Consider the following 16,107-nt stretch of genomic DNA (forward strand, 5'->3'; position numbering starts at 1 on the left):
CTTGCTTGATGTATTTTCATATTGGAAGCTGCTCCCTTTCCTTCTGTGGCCATTTGGGATTGGCAGGACTCTGCCAGGTCGCCCCCAGCACAGGAGCCATGGGTGAGGGTCTGGGGAAGGAGGCTTGCATACACGTAGGGCAGGCCGTTTGCTGATGCTGACATCCTTTACTCTCTCTTTAAACATGGATCAATGCCTTTTTCTTCCCCCCTCTCCTAGTTTTGCTCAAGGCCCATTGAAAGATGCTCCTAACTTAATCTGTACCCCACACACGGCCTGGTACAGCGAGCAGGCGTCCCTGGAAATGAGAGAAGCTGCTGCTACTGAAATCCGGCGTGCCATCACAGGTACCCAGCCCGTGTGCGTGCTGGAACGGGAGCAGGAGGGGCAGGGATGGGGCTGCACCATGGCCGTGTCCCTGTAGGAGACTGGGAAAAGGGTTTGAATCCCATTGTCCTCCCAGTACAAGAGCTGAGAAACCAAACTCTTTACCTTTTTGTCCTTCGGGTGTGCTGGTGGTTGGTGAAGGGGTTGGGGGGTTTGGGTTTGGTTCTTTACATCAGTGGGGCGCTTGTGCAGTGTGGCAAAGACTGATGGCTGTGACTGGGAATGACGATGAAACAGTCACTGCAGCAATAATTGCTGCCCCTTTGAATGGTGCTAACCCAGAAGATGCTGCAGAGCATCACAGACAGTGTATGAAAACCCAAAACCTGCTCCCTGGAAGGCTTCATGTTAACATGGAGGGCACAGCTTCATGTCAGGCTAGTCCCTGCTTTGAAAGCAGTGGGTCAAGGAAACGTTTCCTAAAGCAGAAAGTTGGGATGGGGTGAGAAAATGGTTTCCAACCCTGCACCTTGGGATGGCCAAAATCTCCTCCTGAAACAAGGGATATGGGATTTTTATCCCCATCCTTTACAGTAACTATATATATATATATATATGATTTCATATACATATACATATTGATTGATTGAGGGGACTGGAGCACCTCCCATATGAAGATGGGCTGAGAAAGTTGGGGCTGTTCAGCCTGGAGAAGAGAAGGCTGCATGGAGACCTCATAGCAGCCTTCCAGTATCTGAAGGGGGCCTATAGGGATGCTGGGGAGGGACTCTTCATTAGGGACTGTAGTGACAGGACAAGGGGTAACGGGTTAAAACTGAAACAGGGGAAGTTTAGATTGGATCTAAGGAGGAAATTCTTTACTGTGAGGGTGGTGAGGCACTGGAATGGGTTGCCCAGGGAGGTTGTGAATGCTCCATCCCTGGCAGTGTTCAAGGCCAGGTTGGACAGAGCCTTGGGTGATATGGCTTAGTGTGAGGTGTCCCTGCCCACGGCAGGAGGGGCTGGAACTTGGTGATCTTAAGGTCCTTTCCAACCCAAACTATTCTATAATTATTTATATATATATATATATACACACACACATATACACAAACTATATATATACACACTAATAGTGTAACATATATATAATATATGCAGTATATATACAATAACTATATATATTACAATACCTATATATATATGCACACACATACATAACAACACATAGTTTTATATATATATATATATATATAGTTAGTGTGTGTGTATGTATATATACACATATATAAATGAAGAAATTGTGGCTTACGAGAGGATGCTAAAGCTGGGACCCTCCTGACACACACTTCCCTTTATCGCCAACTCCAGGGCGCATCCCAGAAAGCCTAAGGAACTGCGTCAATAAGGAATTCTTTGTCACGACGGCTCCGTGGTCAGTAATAGATCAGCAAGCGATCCATCCGGAGCTCAATGGTGCCGCGTACAGGTAAAGCGGGGAACAGGAGCCCTGCAGCTCCCCTGGCTGGGCAGGGGATGGGTTTGGGGCTCCGGCTCTGAAGTGAGCCTGGAAGCTCTGTAACAAAGCCCCTCTGTGCTGGCTCAGCTTGGTGGCCGCGATCCCCCTCCCTGGGGACCGCAGTCACAGCGCTGGGGTTACAAGAGATGCTTGATGTAACTGCGGGGTTAGGAAGCCTCTTGTTCCTAAAGCCTCTCTTCTGCTGGGCCAGCAGCCACTTGTACAGCACCACTGTTAGTGCTGGGACCCCCCTCCCCAGGGCCATGAGCAGGCAGATGGATCTTCTAAACCGAATTCACTGTGAGCCCAGCCCAGGTAATGGGGCAATGAGCTAGGAGCAGAACTCCACCTATAAGCCCATAGTCAGGTAGCCTCATTCCCATCTAAATCCCAGGAATTAGGGTTACTTATTGCCATTGCCAAAAATACTCGGTACCAAAAAAAACCTGCAATTCACTGGAGCAAATGCTCACTTTGACCAGCAGAATGTGTAGACCAAAACATCCACACCTGGTGAAAGCATCCCCCATGGTCCTGCTCCAAAGCACAAGGGTGATGATGCCCTTGTCCTGTGATGCCCTTACGGCCTTAATCTCTGCCTCTGCCAGGTGCTTCATCCAGGCTCAGCTCCTCCAGAGCCATGGCCCTGGAGTCCCTGTAAGCTGGTACCTGGGATCAGCTCACCCCATCCATGGGCAGGTAGAACCTTCCTTTCCCTCCACTCTTCCCTAAGGAGATGGTGGCTGGAGGGAGCTGCTTGTGGCTGGGGCCCTCAGAGGGTTTTGGCCTTGTTGCATCCTGTCACATCTTCCCTGTGCCCAGCTGGAGAGATTCTCCTTTAGTGTCATGGTTTGGACCACTCACCCTGCTCTTGGGAAGGCAAATGGACTAGATCCAACCCTGCTTTCCAGCTGTGCTCTCTGGTTACGTGAGGAAGATGCAGCTCACTTTCCATAGAGGGATAACTTACAACCAGGTGTACGTGTCCAGAGGTACTCACAGGGATGCGTGAGTAAGAGCACGCTAGCGTGTGGTGCTTCAGAGAGCGTGCAGGGTCATTCCTTACCCAGTTTTACAACACAGAGGCTTCTTCATGGTTCAAGAACCTGTTAGGAGGTGGAGAACAAGGTGCAGTCCTGGTGTCAGAGGGGAGGACACTCACACAGAACACAGCGGAACAGGTTTAACACTCAGCTACCCCCTTGTAATTTAAAAGGAAACCAGGAATGGGATCTGCCTGTTTCCTCTGTAGTCTCTGGGATGCCCAACCTGCCTCTCTGTGTCCCCTCTCCCAGGTATCCGCCTGGGATGGTCAGTGTGGCACCGGGAGGAATACCGGCAGCTATGGAGGGCATCATTCCCGGCGGCATCCCTGTCACTCACAACCTCCCCACAGTGGCACATCCTTCCCAAGCGCCATCTCCGAACCAGCCCACAAAACACGGGGACAACAGGGAACATCCCAACGAGCAATAGCAGCTAATTTAAAAAGCACTCCATAAACTTAGGACCAAGAGACGTTGGAAAAGAAGCTATCCACGGACTAAAGGAAGCATTTGATACGAGATTTGTAACGTTCCTTTTGGACAGACGCATCATTGATGGTCCCCTGTTCCCCACAAAGCGACAGCGGGTCAATGGGGAGAAGGCCTGAAGAAGTCGCCTCAACTGAAGCGCTGAAAACTCGGATGTGATCCATGAATGAGCAACTTCTGTTCTTGTGTGTTCAGTTTCCTTCATCTGTGCATCAATCACATGAATAAAGAGAGATTCTTTCCCCCCCCACCTTTAATTCATTGGGAAGGGCAGAGCTTCTGCACCAGCGTTCAAACCGCTGCGTTCAGCCATCACTGCGGAGTTAACACGGATGTGGCTTCAGCCCTTTCCTTACTCCTGGATCTGGTTACCTCTCCCAACAGGAAGCATTAGGCCTGGCTTAGAGGAAAAACATCCTAATAAACATAGGGCCAGTAATGGAAGTTCTCCTGCCAGGCTTAAGCTGGGATCCATGGGATGAGGAGGGCAGAAAGGGAATGGCCACTGCCCTCCTAAGCTAAAGGAAGAACCCAACAACTGCCCCATACACTGAATAAAGTAGCTGTGCATCCACCTCTGCCCTGCAATGATGCAAGACAAAAAAAAAAGAGTAAAAAAAAAAAAGGAAAAAAGAAAAAAAAAAAGAGAGAAGAAAGTATTAAGTTTCACACTATTTGTACTCAAATATATTTTCTCAGTTTTAAATCTGCAGCTATTTTATCAAGTGGAAAGAAAAAAAAAATGAAGTCTTGAGCTGGAAAAGGGCTCAAGAATAATGTTGCATTTCCTTATGTCTCAGGAAACACTTTTTATGGTAACTTGTCAGACTGTCTCTGAACAAACCCCCCCTTTTTTAGACATGGGTAAAAAAAGTCTTCTTTTCTTCACGTGCTATTTTATACAAGAACACTTGGACCACGTGCTATTAGATGTGACTGATTTTAACAAATCCTCTTAGATTTGTATCAACTTAGTTACATGTTATACTCATAGTCTTTTGTGAAGCATCGCCTTTTTGTTTTTAAGAGATGGCCGATGTTGAGCCTTTGTATGGGTACACTCCTGTTTCTGTGACATAACAAAATACCTGAAGCTGTCCCCAGCAACCAGAAAAGAAACCACACAACCCGATGGCTATCAGCAGTATGTTTTGTTTTAGTGTGTTACCGGTCCTGTATTTGTTTCTTGTAAAGGTGGACATTTAGCGGTCAGTGCAGTTTTCAATAAAAAAAAGTGATAAAATTCCTATCATTTCCAAGGGGTCGGAGCTCTGGTTGTGCTGTGCCCTCCTCTGGAGCCCCATAGAGAGCAGGTAAGTCCTCCTTAAGTCACTGCAGTGCTCACAAGCTTGGGCAACAGGTGACCACGGTCCTTGGCTTCCAGAAGTGCCATGGGGTCTTGGCTCAAGCTTGTGGGTGCAAGTTGGTTGTAAAACTGCTACTGAGGGACTTCAGTTTCTTATCCTGACACTCAGGTGGTGCTGTTTATAAGCTGAAAAGTTCTAACCTGTGAATACTTGATATTAATCACACACAGCCTCGGTGGAAAACAGCTCAGGTGGTTTCTGTTAAGGTACAAAAGCAGCTATGCCCCAAACAGCACTTTGTGCATGTACTCAAGAACTGAAGCATTAAGAAAGCACACAGGAACCCAGCTGAAAACATGCCCAAGAGGGGCTGAGGCTTTGAGCCTTGCTACAGAAATACCTGCTCTTTTGATTCCACATTGCATCCATGCCAGCACACAGGGAGCTAGAGGAGACTGAAACAATACTGAAACCAAGGAGTGTCCAGGGTACAAAACTGTGTATTGTTTGCTTTAAATTAAACTGAAAACTAAAATACCAGCTTCACACACTAAAAATGAGGTCACCTTCTACAGATGAGTGACCACTTTGTGTCAGCGAGGAACAGCACATCAGTGATGACCCATGAACACTAGGAGACATCCCGAGGACACAAGAGGTTAGTTAGAGAGAAGGGGTTTGGGAAATGCTAAAATGATGGTGCAAACCAAGAGGAAAAGTTCAACTGATGTTAAGTTTTAGGGTTGTTTTAAACCAGCTGTGGTATTTTGATTTAGGTTTAACCTGAGAGATTGAGATGATCTCTTAGGCAGAAGCTCTTCCCTGTGAGGGTGCTGAGGTGCTGGCACAGGGTGCCCAGAGAAGCTGTGGCTGCCCCATCCCTGGCAGTGTTCAAGGCCAGGTTGGACACAGGGGCTTGGAGCAAGCTGCTCTAGTGGAAGGTGTCCCTGCCTGTGGCAGGGGTTGGAGCTGGAGGAGCTTTAATGTCCCTTCCAACACAAACCAGGCTGGGGTTCTGTGAAAAGTGGAAAAAAGGGAAAGCAGCACTTAATAAGGGTCTCCACATGCACACAAACCCATTTAGTTAATGGAGTAAAGACACACTAGTAACATTTGCCATAAGCCATGCAGCAGCACTGTGGAAGAATCAGAATTACTAAATTTTAATAGATTAAAACCAAAAGAAATACAGGGATTTCCACTGAGGAATTCGTAAATAAAATCAGGGAAAAGAAAATCAACCAGCTGTAAAGGAGGTAGCAATGAAAAGCCAAGTTCTGTGCTAGGAAAGCATGTGCAATAGTATGAGGAAAGTAACACTGAGGAACCCAATTTGATGTGTATGGACTCGGCCAAGAGAGCAGAACTTGCCAGCAAGCTGCAAGGTAGCATCTGCAAATTAATCTGGTATCTATTACCCCTCAAGACTGTAATTCAAGGAGAGAACCCATTAATGTACATCAACGGTCGTGCTAGCACAAAGCAGGGGTTTGCATCTCTTTAATCTACAGGTACATGAGGTTTGGATTACTTTGATTCTGTAAAAGACACTTCACCAGTTCCAAAATGGCCTGTGAAGCGTGTTAAACCTGAACAGACCATTTTACAGCACATCAGAACAAAACAATAATGATCAAGGAAGCCAAGAGCTCTGAAGTACCAGGACTTGTCCTCTCAGACCCGAAATAGGCGAGCGTGGTGCATGCTTTCAGATAGAGCTGGACTGGCTGCACGGTGAACTTCTGCTTGATGCGGCGTTGGATGGGGACGGGGATGGTTGGGCCACAACACAGGTGCCCACACACAGCAACAGGAGGTAAGGAGAGGTGTGCTCATCGAATTGGCTCAAGGTAGGCTTTCACATTGGTTGCTCTCCCCACGTTACAAGGAAGCTCCACTTCCTTCAACAGAACAGTACTACAGAAAGCAAAGGGTGGGTGGGATGTTAACACTGCACAGTGTTTTGTGTACCCCTCGAAGGAGCCTACTGAAGGCAGGAGCTGCTCCTGCTGTCCATTCAAATGGTCTGCCCAGGGAAGCTGCTCCTGGGTAAGCTCAGATCCGAATTCACACTGATCTGGTTCCTGAGTAAGAACTAAAGCTGACGTGCTTAAGTCCTGGCCTAGAAGAACCTCCACAGCCTCGCACTGGGCTGTGCCACAACACCATCAGCTCAGATCACAGGAATTCTCATCCCAGCTTACTCCACGTTCAGCTCCCCTGACAGAAACTCTGCATCCTCAGCTAGACAAGGTGTAAAGGGATTTCGGTGCAAGGGAAGAAAAAGGATGAAATAAAACTATACCAATTTAGAAAGCAAACTTCAAACAGGACCATAAGCCGGTGAGGAACCTCTTTAGTATCTGCGGTTCTGTTCAGCTCGGGCAGATCACACGTACATCGCAGATAAGCATGCATTCTTCAACCTGAAAACTTGTGCATGCACCCATCAGAGGAGATCTAATGGCCAAAAATAAAAGAGGTGAAGACATTTCATCATAAACCAAAAGGGAATCTGTGATGGGACAATTGCTAAGTTAATACAGTACTTCATTCTCTCTATACTTTTGGTGTCATCACCAAGTTTCTGTCAGAGTTGTGCACATTTCAACACCATCTAAGCAGCATTTGGAAGAAAAAGCAGCAAGTTCCTCAGGGTTTCCATAGCTCTGAACTACATAAAAATAGGTGCTATGGGGCTTCTTTCCAAATTCTAAATGAAAACAAATCTCAGCTACGGCAAAATTCCTTAGTCAACCACCACACCATCCAAAGTGCTTTTCAAGCCAACCTGAATTGCACTATGTAAAAACTGGCATTAACCTTTAGTGTTGGAAGTGAGATTTTTAGATCAGCTTTATCCATTACAGGTTACATGGCTAAAGTTATCAAATATAATAAAATTTCTACTTGGAGAATATACTCTGAACTTACAGTCTTAGGAACTTACAGAAGTTTAAGTATGGCCACATCAATCAACATGCAAGAAATTCCCAGGTTTACAGGCTGAGAAATATATAACACAGTGCTTTTAAAAACAACTTTTTAGCATAGATTCGTCTTTTTAATCAGAACTGCCAAGTGTGTTCTCATCACTACATTTCCTGACCAAGGAGTAACCCTTTAGAAAGGTGTTCTTTCATTTGCAGCAATGTCTATGTTGGTGAGTGAAGAAATGATTATATGAGAAAGAGTTTGTATCACAGCAAGATGGAGTTCTGGCAACATGAAACTCAACTCGTGTCCGAGTTCTCCAATTTCACATATTTATGTTTAGTGTATGCTTACTAGAATCAAATCCCCATATTTTAGGTCACTTCTCTGAATAAATATTCTTAGGTATACTGAAAGGAACCTACTCACTATTAGAAGTTAAAAATAAAAGCAAATAAAAGAGAAACCCAAACCAAAACCTTTTTCAGGAGACAAATCATTTCACTCAAGGAAAAATTTAGCTTCTCTTCCAGTTTGTTCCGTAGAGTTTTATTATATGGGCACAGCAATAACTAAGGGATTAGTAAAGTAATGAATGGATTTTTGCTTATGTCTTGCTGTGGAGATTTTGTGCAAACCAAAAAGAGAAAACCTCACCGTCTGACCTGGGCACGAGTGAGATTTCACATCAAAGGGCCTGGCAAAGGAAATGGGTCAGAGTAGCTAAAAGGTGATGCAGAATACCAAGTTCTACTGCAAAAGAACCTTGGAAGGAAGAGATCCATCTATAATATGTGCTTTCCTAAGTGCCCTTCTTCGCAGGATTTCGTCGCAATGATTAAGATGCTGGTATACTCTTCCTATTACACAACCTCTTACACAACCACATGCGGGACATTTATAGACAGATTTACAATCAGAAAGAAAAAGGTTTCTTTCTTTTCCATCTTGATAATAAAATTAGGTGGGTTTTGTTTCTATACAAACTGTAGTCCAGCCCATTTTGCTCTCTTCACGCAGCAGATGAGCTTTAGACTCTCTCCGTGCTGGTTAGAAAAATCCTTTCCAGCACTTTTCCCCTAGAATGGGGTCGTTCCACAATGAACTGCTAGAGCACAATGCTAACTCCGGCTCAGACACCCTGTGCTGGTCGCTTTCTGTTCCATTTCTTCATTCATCATCATCATCCTCATCTTCCTCACCATCGGAAAGGGATGTACACGGGCGGATCTGTCGGTAGCGATCGAGCCACTTCTCCACCATCTGGGTGACCAGCGGATGGTTGCGCCTGCGAGAGCTTTTCTGCATTGCCACGAGGACCCCTCCTTCTGTCACACAGCAGTCCAGCCACTCCCGAAGCAGCTTTTCCTGCTGCTCCTCATTCCCTATCTTTGGGGGAGAGAAAACAGATTGAGGCTTGAAACATCAAAACCAGCTTCAAGCGAGCCACCTGCGATACTCTGATATACCCAGGCCAAGGAGGGGAGCAATGTGGCTCCTTTTCAAAGCTTAGCAAACCACTGCAGCCAAGAGTCGGAGCCAAACACTGATGCACGCTGTGTTTTAACCAAAATGTGAGGGTTCTGCACATGTTCTCCAGCTTTTCTTCTCTTCTAAAGCCTTCACAGTGTGTTCCCAATGCAGCTTTCCTATATTTCAGCTAATTATTTATGGTAGGCACCATAGGAGGGTAAGTCCTAAAAGCCTTCTGGCTTTACAAAGCAGTGTTTGGGGGCCTAACGGTTCTTGACATGAAAGCCTCCCTCTTGTAAGAAATAGTAAATCTGGGAATTACTAAAAAATACCCCTCTCTAGACATAAACTCCATATTTTTTCTCCTTTAACTACAGGATAATGCAATAACTTCGTGTTTTCCAACCCTCCCTTCCCCCACGCACACACTTCACTGAAGCATGTTCATTATCTTTATAGTTATTCAAGAAGAAATGAGTTGAACTGCATTAGAAAGAGGTAGAAGAGGCTGTTATTACTGGCCTATATTTGTGCTGCATCCTTTTAAGGAAAAAAAGTCTATTTTAGTCTCACATTAGTGAGAGAATCCTTATTTCTGGATCCTCTTCACTTGTATTCACATGCACTGAAGTTACATTCAATTTCCAGAGCTATAAATGAGCAAATTAGTGGGAAATATCTTTCAGAATCCCCTCAAATGATGGCGAAGTATGAAACAAACAGAACCACACACTCCCTGTAGTTCTCTGAACTGCAGAGCCCTGTGGGGCTACAGACACTGCTAAGGCCATAGTTTCATAAGCACCCATGACAAAGGCTACCAGCCCCTGTGGTACTTCTAAGGTTACTTCTTACCTCTTGAGCAGAAAGGAAGTGAATGTGCAATAATTTCCTCTCGCTGTCCACTAAGGGTAGAAAAGTAACAGTAACATCGTCGTCAGTGTTCAAGTTAGCACCAGCACCACGATTGCCATAACCATCGTTCTCCATGGCAACCAGAGCAGAGAAATGGCCCCTTGTGTAGCCCAGAGCAATAGGACTTTTCCAACAAAAACTCTGTTCCCATAACAAAGGCAAATACACACCTATGAGAAATTAAAAGAAAGGGTGAGATTCAGAACTGCAGCATTCAACAGTGAGTAATTTTCATACAAAACTTTTGCTTTTGGCTAAAAGCAGCAAGTTACAAACACTTGGGGGACCCTAACACAAGAGGGACGTGGAGCTGTTGGAGTGAGTGCAGAGGAGGCCACGGAGATGCTGCGAGGGCTGGAGCAGCTCTGCTCTGGAGCCAGGCTGAGAGAGCTGGGCTGGGGCAGCCCGGAGAAGAGAAGGCTCCTGAAGGGGAGACCTGAGAGCAGCTCCAGTGCCTGAAGGGGCTGCAGGAAACCTGGAGAGGGGCTTGGGACAAGGGCCTGTAGGGACAGGCCAAGGGGAATGGCTTGAACCTGCCCGAGGGGAGACTGAGATGAGCTCTTAGGCAGAAGCTCTTCCCTGGGAGGGTGCTGAGGCGCTGGCACAGGGTGCCCAGAGAAGCTGTGGCTGCCCCATCCCTGGCAGTGTTCAAGGCCAGGTTGGACACAGGGGCTTGGAGCAAGCTGCTCTAGTGGAAGGTGTCCCTGCCCGTGGCAGGGGTTGGAACTGGATGAGCTTTAAGGTCCCTTCCAACACAAACCAGGCTGGGATTTAAAGCATACTTAGTTTGGTCAACACTCATACAGGTCACACTTTACAGTACAGCTCATTATTATGAGGTTAACATGAGATTAGTAAAGTATCTCCACAACAGTACAAGTATAGACATCAAAGCCATTACAATTCCAACCAATACCCCATTCCCCTAAAATCTGTAGTATAGTGATGAACAAAACACAGGGTAGAAAAGCAGTCTTATACTTGGCAACTCTTCTTAAAAAGAAAGATGTATAATGAAAAAGGAATGAGATTGTGGATCACAGAAATGAAAGCTCAGGCAGCTGTCTATTTTTACCAGAACACAAATTCCACCATCTGCTTACAAAACTTATTATTAAAATAACTTACTGCACTGAATGCGATTCAGCCTCTAAGCATGTGGCTCACCCCAGAGACAACAGGACTTCTTACAAACGCTGTATTCACAGATTAAATTAAGCCACATCAGTTCTCATCTCTAGCCTCCATAAAGAACTGAAGAGCACACCAAAAGCTAAGACTGTTTTACTCAGACCACTGATGTCACTGACTCTGGAAGAAACTGCACTTTTCCTCCTCATTTTCAGCAGTAAAGACAGTAATTTCCATGAAGTCTCAAAACTCACAATCCTTTCTTCTAGGAACAGAACTAGTTCTTGGTGTGTTCTGCTGCAAGACAGCTTCAGCAGGAGCAGTCCTTACCTTGTGACAGCTTAAAAATAGCCACGCATAAACTTAAGTGCACATGTAGCATAGCAACCTCTCCTCGTACAGCTGCTGCCAGCAAGTTGGGAACAGGCACTGCAGCAAAACAAGGCACTTCACTTCTCCTCCAGCATCCATGGAGATGGAAGGGCAGCGCTAAAATGGAAATCTCAAGCAGGGGGGCTGGTCTGGGGTTTTATTTAAGTTTAGAACTTATTTTGCTGAAATAAAAATTAGTGGGGGCTAGTGATAAGTATTTGTCCCCTGTTCTTGAACTGGTAATCAAGAAACATCTAAAAGTCTATTTCTTTTAGATTAAGGTTCACACAAGTTTTTACACCATCCAGATCCAGGAACAAACCCATTTAATGCCTTCTCAGTGCTTCCTTCCTCCCATTCCCATTACAGTGACATCTCACTGTAATCCAGTGCTAAACACGGGACGCAGAAGGGGTAAGTGTTAACTAGAACATTTCAAGCCTTTACATTTAGGGAAAGGACCAAACACCTGGTCAAAATCCAAAGTTACGCTGGAGACAACACACTAACAGTCAAATGTAATGAAAACCACCTCAATTCCCAGCAATTCATTCTGCAGGCACACTCAGAGAAGCAACTTCATAAACATTTTTCCCATCTTCAGCATCAAACATCAGCAAAACGATCAAGCAGCAAGGGTTAGAAACAAATATATTTAAATGAAGCGTATAGTATAAATTAGACTGTGCTTTCTATATACATGTTTGTTAGCTTACTGAGGCCTTTCAGAACCGAGGGCATCAGCACCCTCAGGACGACCACTTATCCCTCCTCTTCAAAAACTTACAATCACAGAATCCCAGACTCGTTTGTGCTGGAAGGGACCTTAAAGCTCATTCAGCTCCAACTCCTGCCACGGGCAGGGACACCTTCCACTAGAGCAGCTTGCTCCAAGCCCCTGTGTCCAACCTGGCCTTGAACACTGCCAGGGATGGGGCAGCCACAGCTGCTCTGGGCACCCTGTGCCAGCGCCTCAGCACCCTCACAGGGAAGAGCTTCTGCCTAAGAGCTCATCTCAGTCTCCCCTCTGTCAGGTTAAAGCCACTCCCCTTGTCCTGTCCCTACAGGCTCTTGTCCAAAGCCCTTCTCCAGGTTTCTTGTACCCCTTTAGGCACTGGATGACTGTTATAAAGGCTTCCCTGAGCCTTCTCTTTTCCAGGCTGAACAAGCCCGAGAACCCCCAGTCTCTCTTTCCTCTTTCTTTCTTGGTCAGTATGATCTCAAACAGTGACCAGGTGCAAGGCAAAGAAGCCCAAGCACTCCTCCAACCTTCACTAAGGGGCACGTGCTAAGCAAAGCTCACACACAAGCCCAGAACAGCAAGCCTTGGACTATTTACAGTAGGCTTGTCTTGGCAGCACACACTACTCTGAGCCTGGTGGCTGTCTGGTTTCAGCTGTGCTGCTGAATCAGCACAACATTAACCACAGAAATGTGGCTGGACAGGGACAGAACTCCAGGTAATGTGACACAGGACTCCCTGGTTCACCTGCTCACAGTGGTGTGTGTTCCCAGGGATGGATGGATGTAGCCTGTGATAAGCAATCACAAGTCAAATATTTGTCAGGCTGAATTCCTGGAAACCCACATCTAGGAAAAGGTCGTTCCACAGAGCAAGGAAACAATCCCAGCATATTCAGGCCATGTAACACTTGTCTGCCTCAAAGCCCAATCTGTGAAATAAAACCATTTCACAACCACTCAGCCTTTGAATTAAAAGCAATGCAAACTTGAAGTGTCAGGTCTATACCACATGAATAACTGCTCCTTCCCGGCCTGTCCCTTCATCAGCTCAAACAGAAGAAAACTGTCACGTGTAACTACAAAACCTACCAAATTCTTACACTCTTCAACAAAGTATTTCATTTCCTCACATGTAAATTTGGGGCAGTGACAAAACTTGAAGTCAAACAGCTTCTCAGGTTATAACAGGTTACACATTTGACATTAACTCCACAGGTTGGAATTCTTCTGTACATAATGGGTTTGCCTTCTTCCAAAGTTAGCATGCTTTTTTAACACCAGAAAAATAGATGTTTTAGATAGATAATAGCAGATAGAAATAGATAGATAATAGAATAGAAAAACAGATAGTAGAAGCCCTCTACTAATGTGTAAATCACAGTGATGCACTGGTGAAAACACCTGTAGGACAGTCATGAAACAGATAATACTCGAAGCCAGGAAGATGAACTATGGGCAAAGCAAGCACCCAAGCACCCTATAACACAGCTTAACTTCAGGCACTGGAGTTGCTCTCAGGTCTCCCCTTCAGGAGCCTTCTCTTCTCCAGGCTGCCCCAGCCCAGCTCTCTCAGCCTGGCTCCAGAGCAGAGCTGCTCCAGCCCTCGCAGCATCTCCGTGGCCTCCTCTGCACTCACTCCAACAGCTCCACGTCCCTCTTGTGCTGCTGCCCCAGAGCTGGATCAGGGCTGCAGGGGGGATCTCCCCAGAGAGCAGCAGAGGGGCAGGATCCCCTCCCTGAGCTGCTGCTCACGCTCTGGGGGTGCAGCCTAGCACACAGGTGGGGGTTCAAGCATCTAATACAGAGTAAAGTCACCCAAACACATATTTAACATGCAAAATAGAACACACATCTTCTACAAACATACATTTAAGGAAAACTGGACTGAGTTAGATGTTTGTATTTATGTTACGAATAGTTGGGCTGTTTGCTCAGAAAACCGGGAGGAGAAATGGTCAGAAAGAACCTGATCAAGCTATGCAAAATTATAGCACTACTTCAGAAACAGGTCAGTATCACACTTGCTGTAAAGTGTGAACTACTGGAACACATAAATTTTTATGACTTCATTTTAACTACATCATGGAATTCACCTTTTTCTGCAGAAAGTGAGATTTATGTAGAACCCTACAATGGTTTGGGTTGGAAGGGACCTTAAAGCTCATCCAGTTGCAACCCCTGCCATGGGCAGGGACATCTTCCACTAGAGAAGCTTGCTCCAAGCCCCTGTGTCCAACCTGGCCTTGAACACTGCCAGGGATGGGGCAGCCACAGCTTCTCTGGGCACCCTGTGCCAGCGCCTCAGCACCCTCACAGGGAAGAGCTTCTGCCCAAGAGCTCATCTCAGTCTCCTCTCTGTCAAGTTAAAGCTGTTCCCCTTGTTCTATCACTACATGCCTTTGTCAAAAGTCTCTCCTAACTAAATTACCTATTATTTTACCTCATATAACTGTTGCTAGAGCATTTATGAACAGAATTCCCTCCTTCTCAGCCTCTATAGCATACATTCAATTTTCCATCTCTTACTTTAATCAACTACCAAAAAACCCTTCATCTTTATCATTCTCTACCCTACTTTACCTTCTCTACCCTTCTTGCCCCTTGTTTTAAGGGTGGCTACTTTTCGCTGCTCTTAAGGGCCACTTCACCGTCACCTCCCACATTGCTGTGGAGTGATGAGACATTGCCCTTCACCCTGGAAATGACAGCCAGCAGGTACCACCATCTCTCTGGTGAGAAAGTTGTCAGTGCAAAGTCCTTCTGCCTGCCTCACTCCCAGCTTTATGAGCCTCCTTCAGGAAATGCTTAATGCAGTGTAGTTTCCAGAATCATACAATCACAGAACAGTTTGTGTTGGAAAGGACCTTAAGATCATCCAGTTGCAACTCCCTGCCATGAACATTTACAGCCATTAGTAGCACAACAGAATGGAATTTGAAATCTCATTCAAAGCTCTTGTGTCTTACAGCAGACAACTTTTGATATGTTTTTCACAATCACAGCATTTTATATAAATTATAGACTAATGGCATGTTGAGTGGAAGTCAAAACACATTTTTACTCTGCCTACAGGCAGCATTCCCACTATACAATGAAAACCTGCAGTCTGAAGGGACTGTTTTGTTCTTTTTAATAGCTAATGAATATTACCTGCAACAGAATCCCATTCTGTTCCACTCAGTTGCTTAATGCCACTCTCCTTTCAACTTCCTTTATGATTTATAGCTCTTTTAAAGGGGAATTTGAAACCAAAAAGCTTACCTTGAAAGCGGGTATATCCTAATGTTTCTCCTCGGAAACTCTTATAGTATTTTACTCCATAAACTATAATTGGTCTTCTAAGAATATGTGCAAGTACAAAAATGTGTGTCTGCTCCAAACTCGCTCCAGGCTGAAGCAAACACAAAGAAAAGACATTACTTGAAACAGAACTTATCTTTTACTTTGAAATACAGGCTCCAATTTGAGACAGAAAATGCTTTTAAGAGAGATGCAACTTTGACAGGGAAAATGAAAGACTGGAAGACTTACATATCAGTTAGAAGAAAGCAAAAACATTGCAGCTTGCACAGGAACTTAATCTGTCAGTAGTAATTATTTGTCCCATTGCCCAGATTCAATCTAATGTATTTAATTCCCCAGTTAGACGTGAAATTCTATGTAATGCAATAGTAAAGATAACGGTAATTCACTCAGAGGACAGGTTAAGGGAAATAACCTTTTGATGACAGGAAAAGAGCACATCCAAAACCAATCACAAGAAAAAAGCACTAAAATCATGGTTATACGTAAAAGGAGGACTAAAAATATCCCAACATTTGGAAGCTTATAGGAATGTAAATCTCCTTTT

General features: G+C 45.2%; 2 protein-coding genes across 8 annotated transcripts in view; one reads left to right on the plus strand and one right to left on the minus strand.

Moving 5' to 3' along the window:
* The window catches only part of CTBP2 (C-terminal binding protein 2), a 140,142-nt gene extending 135,509 nt beyond the window's left edge, over positions 1 to 4,633 (plus strand). For all 6 annotated transcript variants that reach the window (XM_062635229.1, XM_062635230.1, XM_062635231.1 and 3 more), the window contains 3 exons: positions 220 to 347; positions 1,699 to 1,816; positions 3,142 to 4,633. In XM_062635229.1, the coding sequence (XP_062491213.1) occupies positions 220 to 347; positions 1,699 to 1,816; positions 3,142 to 3,322 (427 nt within the window). In that variant the 3' untranslated portion in view covers positions 3,323 to 4,633. The remainder of the gene's footprint in view (positions 1 to 219; positions 348 to 1,698; positions 1,817 to 3,141) is intronic.
* A 1,528-nt stretch (positions 4,634 to 6,161) lies between these two features.
* ZRANB1 (zinc finger RANBP2-type containing 1) overlaps positions 6,162 to 16,107 on the minus strand; it is a 47,756-nt gene continuing 37,810 nt past the window's right edge. The window contains exons 9-11 of one of the 2 annotated variants that reach the window (XM_062635222.1): positions 15,519 to 15,648; positions 9,951 to 10,180; positions 6,162 to 9,011 (exon numbers count right to left, since the gene is read on the minus strand). In XM_062635222.1, coding sequence (XP_062491206.1) covers positions 8,793 to 9,011; positions 9,951 to 10,180; positions 15,519 to 15,648 — 579 coding nt within the window. In that variant the 3' untranslated portion in view covers positions 6,162 to 8,792. Of the gene's footprint in view, positions 9,012 to 9,571; positions 9,746 to 9,950; positions 10,181 to 15,518; positions 15,649 to 16,107 lie in introns of those variants that run through there. The other variant, XM_062635223.1, reaches the window with a different exon arrangement.

This window comes from Pezoporus occidentalis, unplaced genomic scaffold (genome assembly GCF_034315485.1).
Source record: "Pezoporus occidentalis ecotype Australia unplaced genomic scaffold, CSIRO_AGI_Poc_V1 ctg45, whole genome shotgun sequence".
Taxonomy (NCBI): Eukaryota; Metazoa; Chordata; class Aves; order Psittaciformes; family Psittacidae; genus Pezoporus; species Pezoporus occidentalis.